Source organism: Blennius ocellaris, assembly GCF_963422515.1.
Source record: "Blennius ocellaris genome assembly, chromosome: 4".
Classification (NCBI taxonomy): domain Eukaryota; kingdom Metazoa; phylum Chordata; class Actinopteri; order Blenniiformes; family Blenniidae; genus Blennius; species Blennius ocellaris.
The window spans coordinates 21,958,444-21,983,000 of NC_137653.1; the positions used below are offsets into that span (position 1 = coordinate 21,958,444).

General features: G+C 42.2%; 1 protein-coding gene across 1 annotated transcript; it reads left to right on the forward strand.

Annotated features, from left to right (window-relative positions):
- The first annotated feature begins 1,373 nt into the window (after window positions 1-1,373).
- Window positions 1,374-23,803, forward strand: prickle2b (prickle homolog 2b). The gene is made up of 8 exons (XM_080495656.1): window positions 1,374-1,686; window positions 7,956-8,139; window positions 14,222-14,335; window positions 15,359-15,496; window positions 19,267-19,470; window positions 20,042-20,228; window positions 21,272-22,147; window positions 22,251-23,803. The coding sequence occupies exons 2-8, from the start codon at window positions 8,008-8,010 to the stop codon at window positions 23,204-23,206; spliced, it is 2,607 nt and encodes an 868-aa protein (XP_080351782.1). The 5' UTR covers window positions 1,374-1,686; window positions 7,956-8,007; the 3' UTR covers window positions 23,207-23,803.
- Window positions 23,804-24,557: the final 754 nt, after the last annotated feature.

Below are 24,557 nucleotides of genomic sequence, written 5' to 3' on the forward strand. Positions count from 1 at the left end.
TGTGCAGATCATATCAATCACTGTCTACCTTCTTGAGTAACTTTTTGAGAAAAGTAACCTTTTCACTTTTTGAGTCAGATATCTGACTGGAGACCTGATATTTTCTGTACGATAATTAATTCACCAACTGTCTAAGATCCTGATAAGTTCTTTATGATTTCAGTGTCTTCTCTACAGCTCATATCCCTTATTACTGCTTGCTCGACAGGTGTCCATCTCCCTATTTACCCCACCACGCCAGGGTCCTGTTGCCCCTCTCTCCCTCCTTTTTACCCCCAAGGCAGTTGGATTCACATGTAAATCCTGTCTGTGCAGCAGTCATTCACACCGCTAATTACTCCAGCGCTGAGATGCTGACTTGCTGACATCACACTGGGATATTAACATCCAGGGAGGACGGAGGAAGTTCGCGTGTGCGCGCACGAATGTACGCGCGTGAAGCCAACTATGAAGGGAGCAGAATGAAACAGGAAATGAAGAAATGGGCCTTCACATTAAAGTTGTAAATTTGAAGAGTTTTGCTGTTTTATGTTTTCGTTGAGAAAAAACATTGAAATCTTTTGAAACCAGTAAATTGATTGCAGGGTTTTTTTCTGTATTGAAAAAAGCTGCAGTGCTGCGACAGTGAAATATTTCAAGCAAATTTAATCCAAAATGTTAACATTTATATATTCAGAATAGAAATGTTATTTATTTAATGTGTATGTTTATTTGTATTTATGTGTCTGTCAGTGATCGCTCACTGCTCTTCAAAGATGAATAATATGTCATCAACTTTCGATTTGCTCAAAATCATCATCAAATATGGCCAGAATGAGAGGAATATATTTACAATCTCTCATTGCCTAATGGTTGTGTTGCTAATTAAATGTGGTTCCAACCATGTCCAGTGATCAAAGTACGAACATGAGAAATTATGTTAACTGAGTTATTTTGCTCTGTAGAGCCATTTATTCATGTATTTATATATTTCGGCTTGATCATAGAGAAGGTTGAAAAACACGTTGTTTTTTTGAAAGTGAAGTCGCATCACAAAATATTTTTGGCACACGGAAGAGTACATTTCTAAACAACAAATAAACAATATATGTAAATCATCTCACGCCATAACTGATTTTATTTGGAAGTGGTAAACAGGATGTGTTGTGGTTGTTTCCGCTGCCTTGACGTCTGGTGGGGGATTAAAGGGCTGCTGTTGGCTGGGACGGTCAGCAGCAGTGAGCGCAGCGCAGCACTCTGTGCGCTCCGTTCCTTTTACGCACTCGGAGTCTCCACTCTCATTTACTGGGCTGCAGTCCGAGGAGATCTCCGTCTTATTCCCTTTGGATTGAACGTGTTGTCAGTGGAATTTGCGCTTTTGCTTGGACCTGTGACTCTGTGCATAACGGAATCTGTTTTTTTAATTTTAATTTTATTTTTTTACTCACTTTTAAGTTCTCTGTCGGTCCGCGCGTCCTCCTTTTCCCCTGGGTGTAAATTGTGAGACGCAGCGGACGGACTGGCCGCAACAAAGCCCGAAAACAAGAGGTGGTGGAGGGGTGCGGGTCACACCGCTGGGTTTTGGTGGCAAAGCTCTGTGGCTGGGTGTTGTTGTGTGACAAAACCTTGCAATGAGGATCGCGTATTTTAAAAAAGCCCGCACAGAGGTTCAAGCCATGGCTTCGCTCGCACGCACTTTGTGAGAAGGTAAGCAGCCGGGTTTGTGTTTGCCTTGCTCTTTTTCTGGGGGGGAGACTGACCGACGTCGGCGCATGCGGACAGTTTTATGTGCGCAACGGAACGTGTTTGTGCCACAAATGAGCGCTGATGAACCGATCCTAACTTGTGTCAGCTTTTTTTCTTTAATTATTGTATGTGTGCGTGTGTAAAGTAACCACGGGGTTTGTATTAAACCCCGTAATGTTTTTTTGTTTGTTTGTTTGTTTTTGTTGGGTTTTTTTTACGATTTTCCTCAATACACGGCGAATAAAATCAGTTTCGTGCGCTAAAATAACAGTTCGCCACTGAAATGCAGCGCTGTTGGAGTGGAACTTGCTTTCTCTATCTGCGAATGATAACCCACCAGCGTGTGTCCCCCACCCTACCCCCTGCAGTGTAATAGTCAGCCTATAATGGGTACCCTCTGGGCCAGATTGATCTTTTCCAAACTAACTAAACAGATAAGTTAATAGACATTTCTAACAATTTATTTTGCATTAGCTTCCCAGTCGATGTTTTTCCTCAAACGTACTTGGTATGTTACACTGAAGTCATTCTAGATTAAGACATTAATTATTTCCTTCAATGTTCGTCACTTCTTTTAAAGGCACCTTTACTGGACCTGATACAAACTAATTGACCTGTGGAGATGGTTTACGTATTACATACATTTTAGCAGTGAAAAGGCTCAGTGGATTAGCACATGAATGGCTTTAAGGGTGAGTAATGAATAATGTGGTCCTGGCAGCTGGCTGCAGGATCATTGGGCTCATCCTGAACTGAGAACTGTCAGGATCCTAAAGGCTACACCAGCATTGCTTCTGACATTCACAACTGCTTCTGGAAAGAAAGGGAAAAAAATATCCAGTCTTTGTTGGTCTTTGCAATTTTCCCAAACCACTTGCACAAGTAAAGTCAACAAATCACCATAAAATTCCTAAATGGAATGAATTAAATGCTGATGTTTTCTCCAAAAATAAACCAAAGTTAGACTAACAGGTTTCTTGGCTTTGCATTCAATGTACCAGTCTATGTCACCAAATTGCTGGTGGCAGACCATGATTTCAAGTATGGACTGAGCTTGCTCTGGTTCGCCTGCCCTTTCTGTGACCTCCCCCGCCCTGTCTGAAGTAGTGTCACTTCGTGGAACAAGTCAGCTTACAATGGATATGTTATATATGAGCTACTCTTGTGCATAGAATGGCTATGGCTGAAAAGTGTCACAATCTCACGTTATTTAAAGATCTCATCCTTTTCTGCTTCCCACACATATACTGCATTAACATTCACAGAGAGAGGTCTTTTTGTCCAATTACCCAAGTTTGAAGATGGCTATCGTATTAAAACAAAGTCAAAACAAAACAAAACACTTATATTACCAGTTTTGTTCAAAACATGGAATTGGTTGTTGGACCATATCTCAATTTAACACTAACTAACAACTGAAATTTGAGAAAATCTCAAACATTAAAAGACAATTTGCACTCAAATGAAATATTTGTCTTTTGTACGAGACTTTCATATATATATTCCACTCTTTCCAGTGACTTAAAGAACATTATTCCCCTGTTTACATATACTGTTCATAACTCCCTTCAATAAACAAAGTGACCTTTTTCCATTATTGTTGAATCTTAACAAAGGACTTTGTGTGTTTTGAGTTCGAGTACAAAGACACATATCCATTGCTGTTTATTAAAGCTGTAGACCCTGGCCATTTAGCAAAAAGGCACAACTTTGGTTCTTTGTAATTGGTTATGACAGGTGGATGCAGGCCTAATCTCTGCCCCTCAGCAACACATTGCATCGGGTTCTTGCTAATTGGCCACTAATGGAAAATGTCTTTGTGGAGCCTGATTCTTGTCAGCAGCACCTCAGTATTGTTTATCTGCTATTAACTCCTAATGGCTCTGAAGTCCACATGCTTCCTGTGGGTACAAAGGCTTTGGTTTTTCCTGCTTCTCCCCCGCCCCACCCCCTAGTGTTGAACGTACAGCAATTTGCGAAGCTTTTCTGAAATCAATTTTAATAACTGAAGGAAAATCTTAACAAAAAGACAAGGGTCTGTCATGTACCCCGGATTCTTCCAAAGAAAACGAAAGCGGAGGCGGGTGTATGAACAAGACTTGGCTGCCCCCTAAGCCCAGCTGTTCTCTCTTCTCCGGTCATCTAACCTCAGTTTCTGTGCAGAGCTGCCATTTAAGGATGAGATTTAAATCTGACCCATCTCGAGTGAAGCCATGGAAAAGCTACCGCAGTTTTTGGGAGCTGCTCCGAAATGTTAGCTAAATGAGGCGTCTTCTTCAAACTTCACAGAGCTGTACTTCGACGACTGCTTTTTGGATACACTTAATCAGATAACCTCCAAGAGTTTTGGGTCATATTCTCTACTGACCCTAATCCTTTAATTAGGATTAGAAATCTAGTCCCATTTTACACTCTGGGATAATTCTTGCCTGATGCCCATTTTCAAAGATGATAAATTTGATTAGTTTTTTAATGGTCTGTTTAGCCTGGCTGGAGACTTTTGAGTGCTTGAGGTCTTGCAGTGTTTACCTCCAACAGCTCAGTGCAGCCGCCAGAGGCCTGTCAGACCCCGGTTACATATTAAAACCAACCATCACCTGGGTTACAGCGTGAGCCCTGCAGACCAGGATAATGATAATTAGCCTGAAACAGTGAATCATTGTCCACTGACATCATGGTCACAGTGATTGCGATCCAAAAACATACCCCCCAGGTCTTCAGCAAACCTCACACTCCCAACTGACCAATCATGTGCCTGCATTTACATTTCCCTGGAGGTGGGAAACGTTGGCCCTATTCAGAGCAGAAAAAAAAAACCCACCTCCCAAAGAAGTCCGTTATGATGCGTCAGTGATGCACTTGACTTGTATTACCGGAGTCTCTAAATCTGACCTAATTGAAATGTAGTTTTTGAGGGGAGGCTTAAGGTTTAAGTTTCAACAGACAGGAAATCCCAGGCATGACGCATGCTGTAATTCACGAGGGTAGAATTTAAAGGAAGGAGCCACAGGCCTTGTAGGTCTACAACATCTATGCCAGCACTGATGATCAAAAAGTTGATGCTCTTTTTTTTATATGAGAGGAAAGTCATCACAATTTAAACCAAATGGATCAAATCGGTCAATTTATCTTAAGTTGGCGAGCGTCTTTATAAACTTTACAAGGTGAAATTGTGCGGCAGGAGGTTTTTGACATTACCACTTGGATGTAATGTGGTGTGAAATGATTTCCTTCAAGCCCAGTGAACCTCTTGTGGTTATTTGCATACTCTGTCTTAAAGAGTAACTCGTCACACTTTAGATGGAAATAACCTCTAACTACCTGGCAGCATGTGAGCGGAATAGGATAATAGTATGTACATGTTTAATCATTTAAATCTTCTCATGTGGGGCATCTGTGCTGTATTTTCTATAAACATTTTTGCCATGACATGTCCTAGCTACACAAGGATTTTGTGTTTATCACTTGAGCAAATGAGCTTTAAATAAGTAACAATGGTAAAGGCTGTAATGTGGCATGCGGTGGTAGCCTCTGGCTATAACATCATCCTGCTGGGACCTCTGGGATTTGCAAACCACCCCCTCTTCCACCTCGTGATAGCTCTTTGATGACTGTATCTCCCCGTGCCTGGTGCCGTTCATATTATCATTTTCATCAATATGCATGTCAGCAATATCTGGCCACCAAATGTATTTTGTTAATATTAAAAAAAAAAAAAAAACCCTGTATATGAAATCTGTGGTTTGCCCTTCAACGATGGCAGCAGACATTGCCAAGGTTTGGTGTTCTTCGCAAGGTGGTGTTGAAAGCTGGACTTGACAGTAAAAGTCTGTTTGGCCTACGGCAAATGGCAAAGAATCCCAAGTGGTGATGGAGAACTCACCCGACTTGACCTCTTTATTTCTGGGTTTTTTTTTGCAAGGATTATGTCTTGTACTGCAAGTTTTGGCATGTCAGTGGGATGTTTTAGTTATATTAGCTGTAAACTGTCTCCATATACTTCCACTTTTACTTCCGTCATGGAAATCTGTACCTTGTCAAATAGACTGAAGTGCTTTGTAAACTGAGCACAACAACTAACAGACTATACACATTTTACTAAGAGACTAAGGCCCCGATGACACAACATTTCAAGAGAAAATGCACAATTTTTGCATTTTCGTTTCAGAAAACTTTCTCATTTACACGGGAACGTTTTGAAAAAGATGTAGTTAGCATATTGAGCCACTAGCCCTCAGATCTTTTTTCTCCCAGAGGCCCTTGAAGTTACTTTTCAGAAATGCCAATTACTTGATTTAGCAAAATATTTTACTGTAGCAAATCACTGGTAGCGCTGGCATCTATATAAGCATGAACCTTCAAAATTCCACCAAGTAGTTTCTTAGGTCTGTCGTAAATTCTAGAAAGTATCTTTTGTTTTTTTGTTTTTGACATGTGCAAATCTAATTCTGACAACCTATGAGCAGGTAAAGCCTTGGGTCCCACTTGTGATTTTTGGAGCCCCCACAGGAGTTCCATAGGTTGGGAGCTGCAGCTCTTGCAGGCCATTAAAGTGTGAATTTAGAAAAGGCTGGGGAAGCATTGACAGCTGTACATTGTAAATGAGACGTGGCTTTGCAGTGGTACGCCTCAGATGAACTCATCCATCCATCCACTTTCTATACCGCTTTATCCAATTTGAGGTTGCGGGGTGCTGGAGCCATTCTCCGCTAACAATGGGTGAATGTAGAATACAGCCGAGGCTGGTAACCAATCCATCACAGGGCAAACATGGAGACACAGTCACACCCACTTGCATTGACACATATTAACAATTTAGTGCCACCAATTGACCTGCAAATGCATGTATTTGTATTTTAGAGCTGTGCTGCAGCAAAGAGTCAATGACGATGTAAGTGAGGCATTTTACAACAAAAGGAAGCATCCTATGCATATACATGAAGAAAGCCAGTCAAACTTGAGTGTTTCAGCCTCAACCCCGCACGCATGAACAACAGATTTACAAGAGGCCAAACACTGGCAGCTGCTTTTTATGCTTAATTGTGAACACAGCGTAACAGATCCTTGGCCAGCCAAGGTGTCAGTCTGTCAAACAGTGTCCCGGGTGTCCTTAAGCTCCTTCGCAGAGCTGTCTGTATGACGGGCTTGGCATCCATCTGGGACGATAATGGGATTGTCTCCCTGGTTGGGCCGCCTGAGGGGCAGCAGCGGTTAGTGGGATGTGACCTTATGGCCATCCAGTTTCCACTCACGGGGTTTAGCACTGTCAAGGACACGGGGATCTTTATGTATGCAGTGTCCTCACCCTTCTCCTTCAGAATACAGATGTGTCAAAGTTGGCCTGAATTTGAATGCTAATCCACCCACTCGGGTATTTAAGCCACATCCCGATCTTCTCTCCTGAGCCAACTCATAAGCCCTGTGCCAGAGACATTCTTAGAAGTGTTTGAGATGACAGTCTGCCCTATGAAAGACATCAGGTCTCCTTCTTGGTCTGTGGACATGCCTGGAGATGAAGTAGATACTTTACCTATTTTAATACTGGGTGGGGCCACTTGGCTGTTGAGCATCTGCAAATGTTTCTTGCTTGATGCTTGTACATACTAGCTGTCTGTACAGTGCTGTTTTCCATTGCCACCGTGTGCTGCCTTCTGCTCACTTCCCCAGGCTGTTTGTGATTGCGTCTCCTTACTCGATACTTTAGAGGATTGTTGCGCATTTCATTTGCGGCATCTGCATTTTACCGTGAGAGCCACAATGGGAAAGCCTGACCTCTCACCCGTCTTCTCCGGGTCTGCAAACACACAGAAATAAATGGTTTCACTGAACCCTACATCCATACAGTCTGTATGATGGATTTTTTTTTTCTCTTCTAAAAAAACCCCCATTTTATTCCTATGATTAATGGCACACTCCTGAGCCCAAAACAGTAACTAGTATGACGTCTTGTTTGCCCAGAAATTCTATCTTAAACACAGTTGTAGTCACTTGATTTATGAAACTAGGTGTTTGTTTTCACCCGACTGGCAGTGTAACCAAGAGAATTGTGAGGAAAAATGTACAACAGTCATTTTCAAACCACAAATCACACTTTTCAACAGTGTAATTTAAGAGCGAGAATTAACTACCACTTTTATTTTTGATCTGAGGCTCTGGTTCAATTAAATCTTTCATCACTATGTACATAAGGCACGGGCTTGACTGATTCTGTCTGTGTTTGCTTTTGCTAGAAAGATCTGCGTGCACTGTAAGTGTCGTCGTGAAGAGCATGCAGTGACAGTCATGCCTGTTGAGATGGAGAAGACGGTCACCAAGCTGATGTACGACTTCCAGAGGAACTCGACTTCAGACGATGACTCAGGCTGTGCTCTGGAGGAGTACGCTTGGGTACCACCCGGACTCAAACCTGAACAGGTATGTTTTGGTTTTTTTTTTCTAATAAGCCTCAACACCTATGCCAAAGAACTCCCCATTGCAGATAACCTTAGTCTTTGTCCCTTTCTGGTTATAGAACAGAGAGGCCCACTTTTCCAAAGTAAGGCCCCATTTAAACGGCAACGTTTCAAGTAAAAACGTATGGCTTTTGATTTCCTTTCAGAAAAGTTTTGAAAACAATGTCAGTTAACATAATTTTCAACATTTGACAGTCAAATATAAAACCCACAAATCCCAGGAGAATATGGACTGGGAGACCTCCAGAAAGACATCAGCCATTGTTGTTATTGTCCTTCTACTTGTCCATTTGAAGAACTATTTATTAAGCCGTGGTGTGCATGCGCAGAAGTACCGTAAAGTTGTGTTTTCCTCCATCTACACGAAGGTGGAGCACTTTCAAAAACTTGTTTTTCCTCCCGTTTCCATTGAGACGTTTTCAGAAATGTGCGTTTCCAGTGATTAAGATCATGGTTGTCGTGTATATGGACACCGTAACTGCAACAAAGCATTTCCATTTTTAACATTGTTATTAAGCCGGGCCTGGACCCTTGGAGTAAATGTTAAGATTCAATTTGTGGGATTTTTTATGCCAAAGGATTTGGGACTCTCCCACAAAGCCTCTTTCCTCTTGTTTCAAAGTATTGTTTACTGTTTCTCATGAAGGTGTTGGGAACAGAATGCATCAACAAGTCAAGACAATTAAATATAGATCGAATAACAATAGGAGTCCTGCTATCGCATTACAGCTCCACTCTGAGCTCTGATTTCACCAGACTTACTTCACCGTCAATGATTTTTAATGTAAATGTCGAGAAAGGGGCCTTTAAACAGGGGAGCGCTTCTGTGCAGCTGAAATGCTGATCCAAAAGGAAGAGGAGGAGGAGAAGAACTCCCCAGATGAGTACAGGCAGGTTTTAGTTATGAAGCCAAATACATCATGGGGTAAGCCTAATAAAAATTCCTCACACTACACTGTTCATTTTGTTACACGTCACGCTTGTGCACCTACATGTCACCATGTGATAGCTTTCCTGTTGTGCTGACTGTGCTGTCTGCAAGCTAATGGATAACAAGTATTATATTGCTGAAGCACTCAAATTAATCTCCAATTCATACTGCTTGCAAACATGTTTACTGTATGTTTCATTGCCCTCACAGCTGCTGGGCTGAGTCTGTGCAACAGGAGAAACGCATTGCGTGTTCATGAAAATCCTATTTTCTAATTGTGAACCATGGATGTGCACATGTGGGAGTGTTTACAGCTTTATTGGACAATGGACGGGCTTATAGAGCCTGGTTTAATTTTGTTGATGAGCTAAGAGCAACGAGCCGGTCAATACATTGTTGGCACGGCCCCTTGTTTTCACCTTGAAGCCCTGAGAGCAGCTATTTTTCATCCCTCTCCAGGGTCACACTCATAACCCTAAAGTCAATTAGGTTCTCGTCTCGTGGCAACATGACCGCAGGAACAATCGAGCAATAATGAGAACTGGGCTGGGTTGTTCAGCAAGAGAGAATGCTACACTGCCTTTAAAGTAAATTATTTTTGTATTGACTATCCTAACCACACAGTGATTCTGTTGTGCATTTTGGGCCAGCACATGAATTGTGTTCCCAGCATTAACAGTTTGTACGAATCTGTAAGTGATTCAATGTGTGGAAGCCTTTCGTGTAAAAGCAGAAGTAAATAGGATAGCTAAAGCTCTAGGATGCAAATGCTGGGTTTAGATTTCTTTTCCCCGCTGGGAGCCAGTTTGCGCCGTCAGTCTGTTCTGATTCAATTGGTCATGTTATGTTGCAAAGTCACTGCTCTCTATTGAGAGATTTCAAAGCTACCCTTTGGCAAACAATCAGATTTCTCTTTGGGATTGTGGTGGATAATGTAGCACTTAGTTGGAACTGTTAACAAAACAATAGTGAGGAATATCTGGCCCATATTTTAGACCGTGCATGTTGCTGAAATGCAAACACAATAAAACAGCCTTAATCGTCAAATGGAAGTGTTATTGAGTGTGGTGGACATGTTATTCAACCACATTACAGAAGAAGGTTTACTGGTCCCTTTGCTCTCTTCTCTATCCTTTAAAATAAAACGGGTAACAATTGCCAAGTTACAGTTTGCCAAGAATACAAATGTTACTGTTGTTTTCTGACACTAGCCGAATGTGCAGACTCTGCCAGGCAGATGCCAGGATCTGATTTTAATTTGTGGTCAAACATGAAGTTTCAAACCACTTGCATGTGGGAAATTTGAAGAGAAATTTGGTTCAAGGTTATTCATGGAAGCTGGAAGTCTCTGCAGGCTCTAAAATGGATAAATTAACTTTCACACAACAAAAGGCCAGCCTGAAAGGGAACTGAGAGCAGTTTGACCTGTTCCAAATCGGTCCCGACGATAATTAGACCCATTCCAATCTGAGTTCAAGGACTATAAAACTCCCGGCTGCCGACCTGAATCTAACCAGCGGCTGTGAATGAGAGATAAATGACGAGTCGGTGAATGGAAATGTCAGTTGAGTCCTCTTTCTTCACTTTGGCTCAAGTTGAAAATATGTTAAAATGTGTGATCTCCTGAGGATGGAGCTGATCTGGTTTTCCTTTTAGCCCGAGCTTAAGTTGACTTTAATGGTTTTAAGAAAAGTGTGCAACTGCTCGATAGACTGCCAAAAGCTTTCATGCATATATTCATGGTTGGGTTGTTGTAATGCAGATAATTTGATAGTCCTACCCTGAAGTCAAACTTTGACAAATGCTTACGTTTATGATAAAATATTTTCAGGTTGAGAGAATGTTGCATATCAATGTGACTACGCTAGCTAGTAAGTGGTACATATTTGTCAAACATTGGTTTGTTATAAAATATTTGAAGTGATTCTTCCTTTTAACTTAGTTTTACTGTGTGACCATGTCAAACCAAATATTATGTGTAAGCAAATACTATAGTATCAAGTAACTTGTCTATTACTGACAGACTATAGTACTGTGAGCTGAGGAATTTAACACGTCTTGGAAAAGTTGTTGCACAACAACGATTCAAGTGACGCACCACTTTTCCGTTATATAATTCAGAGAATTTTCTCCTTTCCACGGCAACGTTTTGAAAACGATGTCCATTTACACCGAAATACTGAAAATGATGGAATTGGCAAGCCAGGCCATGAGTTGACGCTATTGGTTGCTTTTAGAATGAAACCTCACGCACATGCATGCAGAGAACAATACACTTTAAAACATTAACAATGGGAGGACACGGACGTTTGCATTGATAGACAAGGAAGTTGGATCGCTATTACAGTGTCTCTCAAGTATAAAACCACAAAGTCCCAGGAAAATATGGACTGTAGGTCAGGCGACTCTGGAATCCGCTATTGTTGTTATTGTCCATCGACTCACGCATCTGCAGAAGAACTATTTGCTACGGCCCTGGTGGTGCACATGCACAGTGGCAAATTTTCTGAAAAGTAGCATTTTCCCCCTTTTCCAAGCAGACGGTCAAGACGCATCCAAAAAAGAATGAAAGTTGCCCAGTTTCACTCAAACGTTGTATTAAGGGGGCTGTAAAGAGTGAAAACAGAACTGAAATCCTCTCTTTTGTATGAAAACGACATCTTTCCCCCAGTGTTTGACTCTAACTGTCAATGTTTTCTCTACAATATAATATCTATGTCCACTAACCGTTGCAAAGTGGCTTGTTGAGAGTATGTCAGATTTGGTGCCTGGTGGTGTCTTTTCCTCCGCCTGTCTGGCCTTTAACAGCAATAGAAACCAGCTGTGAGAAGCGATCTCGTCTGTCACTCATTTGCAAAGTCCGACCATTTGCCGTAGCTTTCCAAAACACTCCCTTCAGTAGGCTACAGTTCAAAATCCTTCCCTGTCTTTAGCCCGGCCTGCTTTCGATTACAGTTATTATCACAAGCTGCTTCTCCTGGCTCTCGCTGAAACTTTGTGTCGACTACGTATGTGCGTACAAATGAATGTATATCTGTCCTTAGATCTTTTCCTCACGGCAGTGAGCTTTTTACCTCCAGATTGCAATTCTGTTGTTGTTGGAACCCCATTTTGCAATTTATCATTAGGACTGTGTGTGCGTGTGTTTCCATGTATGCACCCGTGTGACTTATCGGTGCTTGACCACAATTGCTCTTTCATGGGCTATCCTGAGGTTCCACCCCACCCCCGGCATCCGTCCTGAGTCGTCCTGCTGGACACGAATTCGGGGTCCCTCGCCAACATGAGTAGAAGCCAACAAAAGCAGAGCAGGAGGAATTGGGTTGCACTCACAACAGGATACTCCTGCTATAAATTCATCCCATCAACAAAGATATAAACCCACTTTAAGGAGGAATCTGACCCTTCCACTAAAACAATCAAACTAGAATAGGTGAGGATTTCTAAAAGCATTGCAGGGTTACTTTTAAAACTTTTACACACTGATTCACTTCCAGATTATTCATGTTAATCTGTGTGTCCCCCCCCCCCCCCCCCCCCCCAAGGACAAAGCTGATGGCTATCAGTCAGTAAATCTAATCAACAGACCAAGAGGTCATCAAGGCAGACGTGACCTAGTCAACAAGTTGCGATCATGGATGCTGCCTTTCCTAAAGCGCCATGTTTTATTGTCTGTCTTCTGCATTTGTTTGACATTTTTACTCATTTTCTCATCCTCTTCCTCCTCCATTCTTTCTATTTTGACCTCTGTCCTCAAATTTCCCTTTAAAATGCTGAGGTTTATTTGGTTCGTTCCACCCCCTCCAGTCACATTCATATATAACTGCCTGACCTCTGTAATACCCCGGCCCCCTGTTACAGTGTAATAAAAAAAGACGGCAATAAATAACTTGGGGATGACACTCATTGTCTGCCTTGGTAATGTTAACAATGTGCAAGTCATTTAGGGAGTCCAGATTAGCATTAATCTGCTCGACTACGCACAGATATTAATCTGTGTGTGTGTGTGTGTGTGTGTGTGTGTGTGTGTGTGTGTGTGTGTGTGTGTGTGTGTGTGTGTGTGTGTGTGTGTGTGTGTGTGTGTGTGTGTGTGTGTGTGTGTGTGTGTGTGTGTGTGTGTGTGAGATGCATTCCAATGGCAGTGTGTAGAGATGGCGAGAGGGGGGCAGGTTCCATTAAGTCTCTGCTGGTGGGCCATAAATCAAAGTGATTTTATCTCTGTGTGTGTGTGTGTGTGTGTGTTTTGGTGACCCCCTCCAAGATGTAAATCTTAATCGTTTTGTCTTTCCACACCAATTTATTATGGCACTGTGATGATTAATTCACCAGATTTTAATTATTATTATTGATTATATGTGTAAAAACAACCTGTAATCTTTTTGTCAATAATTCAAACTACATTATTTTGAGTGGGGCTGCGTTATATTGTTTAAAACTGTGATAAAGTGTTGCAACATGACTTGTGATAAATAAACACTTTAGTTTATGATTATTTGTTCATTGAGATTCGAGCAAGCGAATAACCTTGTTCTCTCTCTTCTTGGACTCGGTGCCAGAGTTTCCTTAATTCCATTTATGCAGTTTCCACCACCAGTGACTCAGAAGCTGCTGACTTTGTAGTTCTTCTTTGATTTTTGTGCAGCTAACTTCATATTGGTACCTTGTATGGTGTAATGTTGACACAGTGAAGACGAGGCTAATGTGTATATAGAACCATTCAGACACGAGGCAATAAAGTGCAAGCTATATAGACAAGAAGGAAGCCTTTGAAGTAAAATACTATTAGTTATTCAGTGCAGATGGGCTCCATCTGATTAGTTCAGTCAGTTTTTAATATTGTTTTTTTTTGCTCAATGTACATTGTCCATGTTGGTATTGCAGTGACATTAGATTTGCATTGGGTGGTGCAGCACTTATTAGTCTGAGGTTAGTGTATTTTCTGTTTTTGTCTTAAGCAACACGTTGACCTGTAGGTCCTCCCCGTTGACAGTAGGACCAGTTTTTCTTATCTAAAAGATTAAGCTGTTTGCAGGGGAAGTGTTTGGGTTTGTCAGCGAGTAGACATGTTGCAGTTTCGCTTCATCCCCTTTCTCCTCCTTTGTCTGCTCCTCAGGTGCATCAGTACTACAGCTCCCTGCCTGAGGACAAGGTGCCCTATGTGAACAGCCCAGGAGAGAAATACCGAATCAAACAGCTGCTCCATCAGCTCCCGCCCCACGACAATGAGGTGAGAGTCCAAACTGACGCCCCCCCCCCCACCACCACTTACATCCATCTATCACTCCCTCCCCACCTTCAGGGCAGTGCAGAGATAAGAGGGGAGCACGGACGAGACAGACAGGAAAAATGGAGTCTGTCTTCTTAATGGGCAGGAATGAGACAGTGAAGTGTTTATGTGTGTAGCTGCCAATTCCTTCTTCATTATAACGCCCTCGCCTTAATTATTCATCTCATATCATTCCATCATGGGGAAATTGATCTGTTTGAATTTAAATGTGTAGCGCTGACTTACTTTGGTAAATATCTCTCCCTTTTTCACTTATAATTACTACTGTGGATTTTTTATTTTTTTTATTTTGCAGGACAAAATTCTGGAAATTACGACAAAGTAATTTAATCAAACGGATCAAAATGACATTAGTGCAAAACATTGGACATCCAACTAGCTGAGTTTAATCCATGAATGAAAGCACTAATGTCTCACTGCTAAGAATAATGTCTCATTCGGAACCAAATCCTTTTGTGGCCACTTCGTATAGTAGATATAGTGAATTTGATGATCATGAGCCACAAACATTTATTTCTCACCACCAAATACCTCATTTTGACAGAGCACTCCCACTACCACATCTGATATATTAGAATGAAGGCTACAAATGTATAAAAATCATGATTTCATACCGTGATTGCAGAGCATTTATAAGTAAAATGAGGTTCAAACATGATTAATATGACTTTCCTCTTCTCGTAAGCTGTGAAATAAATTTTTGGCAGCTGGTTTTCTGGACAGAATGGGGATGGGGCCTCACCAGTTGTCCACATCTGTTTTTCATTCTGATAAAGGTATTTTTCTGTCTGTAATCTCCAACCTGACCACTCGAGTTAACAAAATTCAACGCTCTGGTCCTTCACCATCTTTGTTTCTTTGAATTAAAAAATGCATCAGCTGGAATAAAGTACTACCTGTTTATGGGCGCTAACTCTAACACTAGTGGTGTACTCTAAAGCTGTAACTTGAACGTGTGTCCAGGTGCGATACTGCAACAGCTTGGACGACGAGGAGAAACGTGAGCTGAAGCTTTTCAGCAACCAGCGGAAACGGGAAAACCTCGGTCGCGGGAACGTCCGTCCATTCCCGGTGACGATGACGGGAGCGATCTGTGAACAGGTAGCCAGCCGATCCTTCGAAAACATTGTTCCTGCGTTGTGCTGTGCTTTCATCTCTGAATGTCATTCCTGCTGGAGGTGCCGTGATAACAGTGAATCTAATGTGACGGGGTCAGGGGTGCGTCATGTGGCTGGTGGAATGAAAGCAATGAATCGTGTGACGGACACACCGACTGGTCTGATGGGTGTTCATGATGCACGAGAGGAGCTTTGTGTTGACCTATAAAGGGCAACGACGGGGATAGTTGTCATATTTTATCACAATGTTGTGACCTTATCACTCTCACAACAAAGTCCCGCTCTTCAGAGCACCTGAGGTTTATCTTTATTTTACGTCCATCACACCAGGTGCGAGACTTCATAAAATCACTCCTATCCCCCTGCACATTTAGAGCACTAAGGTAGAGCTATGCCCAAGTTCCTTTAAACCAGGGGTGTCAAACATAAGGCCCGTGGGCTAAAGCCAGCCCGCTATTCACCAAGAAAAGTGTAAGAATTTCAAAGAAAGGGTAGATTAAAAAAAACAAAACATTGCTTTCTTCTTTCTCAAAGCCTCGTTGCTAAAGTGACTTTCTAAAAACATGCATAATACGACAGCTATCGGAGAAGGTTTTTTTATATTCCACTGTATTTTGCACCAGAAAGTTTCTTTAAAAGTGGCTTCCTGGTAAGATTGTCAATTTTGGTAGTAATTTATGTTTTTTTTTGCAAAAAATGTTTACATTACTATCACATATACTGAACGCTGCACCAAAGAAAAACTGTAGATTTAACAATTATTGTGGCACTATTTTACCAGGCCGGCCCACTCGAGATGAAATTGGGCTGTATGTGGCTCCTGAAATATAATGTATATATATATATATATATATATATATATATATATATATATATATATATATATATATATATATATATATATATATATATATATATATATATATATACTTCAGAGATTTCTCCAAAGTTTATCACTAAAAAAGGTCTTCATCCGATTTTTTTTCCCCCAGTAATAATAATAATAATAATAATAATAATATATCTTAGCTGAATTATGTTCATTTTGTCATCTTAACTATGATATAGCTTTTTTTTCTGACAAAGTTGTGAATCTGACTGACATGTTCAAGACCGACACGTCATCAAACGTCAGGTGACGCTCTGAGGAAGACTACAGATGCAGTCAAAACATATCAGTCAGGTAAAAGCATCCTCGAATACTGTGACGGAAAAAAAGAAACTTTATCATAATAGATTTTATTTGTAAATTTACATTTCCGTCACAAAAATCTCAATCTGAACTTTACTAAAACATCGAAGTGAAGCCAAACAATGGTGTAGACACCTACCGTCACAAAACGATGTAGCACAAGCCTTCAAAATGCTGCAAGCCTGGTTCCGGACTGGTGAGAGTGTCTTACCCTAGTTTTATAAGACATGCAGAGTTAAGTGCAGGCAAATCCATGGACTTCCCACTGATGTCTGGAGCCCTCCCAAGGGGATCCAGGACCCCACATTGAAAAGCCACTGGCCTAATGGATTCTACTTTTAACACATTTCAGAATCCACTCGTAGCTATTCATCACTGTGTTCATAGCAAGCTCCACATAGGTGGAAGGAGCCCCTGTTGTGTTAGTGCCCCAGGGGTGTCATCCCAGATAGACACTTCCCAGTTAGACGCCTTCTTGTAATAATCAGTGAATGAATAGTAGTCCCTTTTGAAAAAGCAGCTTAACATTGGAAAAGAGAAAAGATGGAAAAAAAAAACAACACACATTTGTGGCTCTGGACTATATCACATTTATTTGGAAATGTAATTCACATTTCAATCCGTTAATCAAGTGACACAATACAGGTTGAATGGTGTCCTGCAGCGTTAATGAGGTGCTTATTATCACACGGAAAAACACGTCCTGTACTTAACTAAACACCGTCTTGCTGTTGTCGGCATCAGTCATAGTTATACCGGCCTTTCTGAACCCCGACAGGATGGTTTGAGTTGTCACAGAAGCCCATGCATTGTCAATCAAATAACGTTTTGGAAAGTTTCACTGCGCATTGTTCCGGTTACCGTGAAGATGTGCGGTCCATCCACCATCCATTCTTCCCACAGTGGAACAATACCGTCTTGAAGCTCTAGTTCACTAAGATGTCACATTGCTGGAGTGGTTTGGTTCAACCTCCAAGGATGGTGGCATGTTTTGAGTTGAACGCTTTTATTTTCTCGTTCATCCATAGTGTTAGATGTGCTCATAATGTTCATCATAAGCACACAGTGCTTCACGTGTTTTAAGAAGCCATTTGGACACTTAAGGTAGCATTTCTTTTTAAGGTGGTATAGTGTTGTGGAACAGCACTCCCTCCTCTGTTTGTGCACGCTCTCTACAGCCACACACATACAGAACCCCCCCTTGTTCTCTGGGTTTACTTCAGTTTTCATGCACGAATTGCATCAAAGACAGCGATGCACCAATTCGACACACTGGATCAGTGTACAGATTTATCGAAGATGAGATGAAAAGCCCTGAAACGTTCATGAAAATCAGTGCATCTCCTATGGATCTGATTAGACTGCTTGGGTTATTTCCTGGAATCTTCCCAACTGCACCAGTTTTCGGTTGTGTTCTGTGTCTAATGTGATGGTAAACAGAGTTTCGTATATATTTTTACAGTGTTGTAATGAAGAAAATATCCTACCTCTGTTTGTGATCTTTATGTTGAATTACAGAGGATCTTTGTCTGTATGAATAATGGCCTGTTGGATTACTCTGCCTATTTTCCTTCCCTAAACAATCTGTAGCAACAAGCATTACCTCACAATACGGAATCACTGAACGAGCCAGTTCTTCTCAAAGAGCATTTCTCTGCAGGCTCACAGGCTTCCAGATGTGTCTCATGCATTCACAATTTAGGGTCTGTTGTTTGTACTCTTTAGAGAAATTCTGTAAAGTGCTGATCTGTTTATGAGTAAAAATGGAACACTACTTTGTGCTATTTTTGATATTTATTTATTTGAATGGCATCATACAATTAATCATACATAACATTTGATGCCTTGATAAAGTGTGTCATTGAGAGTATTTTGTTGCACCACAGAGAAAAGATCAAGAATTTCCAAGCGGTAATACCAAATATGTGCCCTGTAAGCCCAAACTAGCCTGCAGAAAGGTCCGATCAGGCCCATGGAAAGACACAATGACATGAATGGCAATTTTCCAGTGGAGGCAACTGCTGTCCCCAATTTTGTCCACTAGGTTTCACTCTCAGTAACCGTCAGGGTCATACAGCAGCATTGAGACCAACAACAGAGCTCTGAATGAAAAAACCTCACAATTTCCACTGTTCCGCCACTAAATAGGATATTATTGGCATCGGAATCACAGCCAAAGTTTAAGAGTGAGTTTATAGAAACGTTCAAGTGAAAGGCTACATATATCCTGCGTTCTGATAGGTGAGAGGCCTCACACAGATCAGGCAGAAGTTCCTTTTTTTTTTTTAATAATACTTCCACTTGCTCATCTTGTTAAAATGGAATCAAATGTGAATATATTCAGAATGTAATTGATCTTCTTGGCACTAAAAGTAGTAAAGGATTTTGGATTTTTCAGTATTTGTAGGTTATTATGCTGCCATTTTACTCGTCTTGTTCAGTTGAAATCGAAATTGTCCAGTATATGGAACCTGAACTACAATTAGTATGACAATTTAGTTTTCAAATATTGAGGGTTTGTATCCGATTGGTACAATTTCTCTTCCTCTGTGTATTTTCAGTGTGGAGGACAGATAAATGGTGGCGACATTGCCGTGTTTGCGTCGCGGGCGGGTCACGGCGTGTGCTGGCACCCTGCCTGCTTTGTATGCAGCATGTGCAGCGAGCTCTTGGTGGACCTCATCTACTTCCACCAAGATGGGAAGATCTACTGCGGGCGGCACCACGCCGAGAGGCTGAAGCCGCGCTGCACCGCCTGCGATGAGGTAAACGGCAGTCACACGGAGACACCCTCGTCTGCACACGTCAACACACACACACACACACACACACACACACACACACACACTTCAGCAAATGTTGCTGGATGCACCATATATGCATTCCCAACTTATGTATGCTTAAATACACGCCACAGTTTTATGATGCATTATGACACAAACTGCCAGCTTTTAAATGTGTGCTGGGATTTCCACTCTAATGGGGTCAGCATTTAATATTTTTATCTCCCAACCATTAACACCGACTTACCCTGCGAGTGGAGACGAGGACACTTTGAGTGCTCAGAAGGTGCTCTGGTAGGTGAACAGCAGCATAATTAAAAGCAAATGCACCATCAAGAATTCCCACACACATTAGCCTCCTACTCAAGCTGATGACAAAGAGGGGTGATCTAAGACTACAAAGCTATGGAGGAGAAAGTGGGGCGTATGGGGGGGGGGGCACGGGGCACAAAGTCTTTGTCCTGTCATTCAGCATGCATTAATAACCCAGCGGAGGGTTTATCTTCTGTGGACCTGTGATAAACGATCCTCCTTACGATCTCCCTTTTCTTAGATCATCTTTGCGGATGAGTGCACCGAGGCCGAGGGCCGTCACTGGCACATGAAGCACTTCTGCTGTTTTGAGTGCGAGACGGTGCTGGGGGGCCAGCGCTACATCATGAAGGAAGGACGGCCGTACTGCTGCTCCTGCTTTGAGTCCCTTTACGCAGAGTACTGCGATTCCTGCGGGGAACACATCGGTATGCTGCCTCTTTATCAAACTTATCAGCTTTAATACTAACTGTCTTGGTCATGGAAAGGTCACAGGAGACCTTGGGTAAAGTCATATTTCATTACTAAATACATGGCAATTGGCCAGGTTCAAAGGTGAATAGCCAGCAATTTTTTTTTTAACTCAAAGAATGGACCGTACCCTGGTTTTAAACAGTTTATCATAGAATATCACTGGTGATCAACCATTTGAGACAAGGGTACAGAGCTGAAGGTCCTCGGCATACAGAGTACAGAAATATTTTTGGTATACATCACGCAGGGTGAAAGGGGCCTGAGGCAAAGACATTGCTATATCAAGTGACTTTAAACCTCGGGATCTGTTTTTATCCCAGAAGCAGACACCAAGTGTCAGCTGAATTCATATTTAAACATCTCAGACTGTGTAGTGGTTAAGATATCCCTGTTAAAGGAGACACCATAAAGCATTTCAGCTAGAAACTTTCATTTACACACCTCTTAGCTCCATTCCGCCTCCTCAATGTCTGGTGTGCATAGGTGTGTTTCCCAGGATGCCCAGGTGTGATTTTAGCACATATCGCCAAATTTGCTCTGTAATTATTCCTGAGACAGGATATACAAAAGTATTCAGCTAAAAAAAAAAGCAACATACTATAAATTGAAACCATCAGAAAACACTCTGGAGCAGATGGCAGCCATTAGCAAATAGCTGGTTTTCTTTCCTCTGCTACAACTGGAAACATTCTGAAAATGCTCTGTGTTTATACAACGCTGGCAAGCTCCATAATGAGTTTGCCCCAAAGCACAGAGAAGTAACTGCCTCAAGCCCCCTTTCTCGCTCTCCACAAGCTACTTGCAATATGCTACTATTTTCCCATTAAATAGCATTTTTAAATAAGCCTCTAAGAGTTTGTCTCAAACTCTTTGATAAAAACAGCGTGTGCAAAGCATTTTGATTCAACTTTGTGCATATTTATTAACGTCTTGTATTTTTTACTTAATCCTCTGAATTCATGTCATTTGTCTTGTTTTTTTTTCCCCTCTCCTGCAGGCATTGATCAAGGCCAAATGACATATGACGGGCAGCACTGGCATGCCACGGAAGGCTGCTTCTGCTGTGCCCGCTGCAAACGCTCTCTGCTGGGCCGGCCGTTCCTCCCCAAGCAGGGTCAAATCTTCTGCTCGCGCTCCTGCAGTCTGGGGGAAGAGCCCAACGGCTCCGACTCCTCCGATTCAGCTTTCCAAAGTGCTCGCTCCACCAGGGAATCCAGACGGAGCTCAAAGACAGGAAAGAGTGGAGGAGGAGGGGGTGGGGTGCAGACTGAAAGGTTTTCTGGGGAGGTGGACCCACTTTCTTTACAAATGGATCTGCTGAGTCTCTCCAGCCAGACGCCCAGTTTGACCCGCGAGCCTCCTTCCTGGCAGAGCCAGGAGGAAGAAGGTGGCACTTACAGTTATGAACCCAAGACTAATCCCATTGCCAACCCTACTCCTCTGCAGCTCCTCAGCCAGTGCAATGTTAGGAGCGCTTACAATCCTGCACAGAATAACCAACAGCAGGATCACAGGATCAAGGAGAATGGAGGTTTGAAGAGACCCCCCATCTCAGCCATGAAAGGTCACTCTCTCAATGAGGCGTGGTTCCAACAGCCGGCTCCGGGGGAATACTACCCACCCAAACTGAGGACCCAAAAGAGCTTCACTGAGGTGTCCCACTGCTCTCAGCACCATAATGGCTTCTCTTCAGATAAGCGCTCAATCAGTTTGCACGGTTTTCAGAGGGACAGAGATGCCGGCCCTTCAGCAACTACTCAAGTAGCAAGAAGCAGGAACCCCATTAATGCACTTAACTTCCCTGAGCAACTGACTCCGCTTGAGCAAACCCCAAGAGGATCCATCGAGTCCTTGGCTCTGTCCAATGCTACAGGTGGGTAGGATAGCAGTAGACGTTGTACTTCTCATTGAACTAACTTTCTGAATAACAAATAAAATGCAAAAGGTATCTAAAATGCAACTTTGCTCATTTACAGGCAACTCGGCAGATGGCGGAGGAAAGCGCCAGGAGCACCTTTCTCGTTTCTCAATGCCAGACCTGAGCAAAGACTCTGGAATGAACGTTTCTGAGAAAAGCAACATGGACACACTAAACTCCTCAGGGCAGTTCCGTAGCTCTGAGTCCATCCATAGTCTCAATGCTAATCAGTCCTACATGGAAATGATCCCCCCCAGGTCATCTCAGTACCAGGTGCAGTTTTGTGATCCTCCTGGCAGGGCTGTCGGCATGGGCATGAATCAACTATCACCTGGCTTCACCTTCCAGGAGGAGGACAGGATTAGTCTGGTTAGTAGCGCCAATGCGGCGCGCCTGCCACCAATTAGCGAACGCAGGATTGGCGGCATTATGGGTGGTGCTGGAGTCGGTGGAAGAGGATCGACCGTTCGGATAAATGCTCCAGAGGATGCCCCACAAAGGCGTCGGCACCACCATCACCGATCCCGCAGGTCTCGTCGCTCTCGTTCAGAAAATGCCCTGAATCTAGTGGCAGACCGCAGGGCAAGGCCACAAGAAAGACCACAGCTGCGTGTCCAAGAGGATTATGACCGTTTCCCACCGCCAAGGAGTGCCAGGGACCAGCTGGGAGGTGGAGTGGGAAGATACCAGCCCCCTCTCTTCAGGCAGTGCCCCAGGACCACCTCAGACTTGACTTTACAGAATCCAGGAGCCAGCAGACGTGCTGGCTTGTCCCAGTACTCGTGGGACGATTATTATGACGACGATGACTGGTGCTCCACTTGCTCTTCATCCTCCGAATCAGAGGATGAAGGCTACTTCCTGGGTGAGCCAATCCCCAGGCCAATACAGTTGCGCTACCTCAGCAACCAGGAATTGGTTCATAAGTACAACGCAGGGATGGGAGGACCCAATCGGAGCGGGCAGTTACACACTCGCAAACGCCGAAAAAGCAAGAACTGCATTATCTCTTAACACGCTGACATTTGGTCCTCCAAATGACTGTTTGTTTGGCTCGTGTACACCAACACCCTCCATCTGGAACAAAACACCAAAACAACCAGTCAATTTATTCAGTGTTATTAAGTGTTGATTAACATGTAATTGAAAGTCAGTGATGAATTACAGTCAGTAAACGGTGAAAACGCAACGATGTTTGCATGTTTGTTCATTTTAATGTTTCAGAATATCTCCAGAGTATTAAGGCTATCGGATACATCACAATGTTTTATCTAACACTGATGTGCAATCAATTGCAACCGTAACTTCATTTCAAAGCAGCAAACAGTTAAGGTACAGTTTAGCTTTTTCATGCAATGTAATTGAGTCATAGGATGTACTGTACAATTGAATTCAGTGTGTATATAGATAAATGAATTAATAAATTCACTTAAGTTAAGGAAGTCTGTGTAAATATGGTTGTAAATGAGGTCTCACATATTTTTATATTTTCTATGGATAGAATCATTTATGTATAGGATATCTATAATGTAGAGGTAGAACACCACAGAAACAACTTATGCATGTGTTATTTGGCTGATCTGGTCCTGCATTTGGAATAAAGGAGTATTTCAGTGAGTTTTTGTGACTGACAGCTGGTGTTTCTCCCAAGAGGCCGACGGCCCGAGTGACGAACTGTGCACAACAGTCACTTTCTCCATCTGTTTAATGCATAAATGAATGACAATACGGTGACAGCCTTTGATTAGAGTCATCCTCCGTTGAATTGTCAGACAGTAATGAGCGCAGTCACATTCAAACACACAAAGATTCATTGTCCTGGGAACAGATGCCATGAAAGTTTTGGTTTATTGCATCAGCCTCAGCAAGTTGAAAACTGCTGACCTTGGAGATTTTGTTATTGGAACCGGGTGATGCTTCAGGCAAAACGTTTTCTGCTAATTATTATGTCATGGCTGCAGCGGTTTCTTATGGTTTGAGTTTAGGTTTGCTTTGACCAATTACAGGCTAACTAATGGCATTTCCCTTTGTCAATGGTTCTAACAGTTAATTTTGTCTGCTCCTACATATTTTGCTTAGGTTTAAGTGTGCTTTTGTAATTTTCAGACACGTGCATATCTTCCTTCCTATGAACCTTTAAGAACGTGCTTCTTTAGAGAATCAACCTGTATATGCTTTCATTTTTACCTCAGTAAAACTCTTGATCTCTTAGTGTTACTCAGAATTTTATAGAATGTTCTGTTAAGTGCATCACATTTTAACTAAATTTGAGTAAACTGTGCGTGTAATTGGTTAAGTTAAAGGCCTTATTCACTTCTGTGACAAAATGTTCAAGTTACTAATGAGATTTCCAGCCCAATCATCT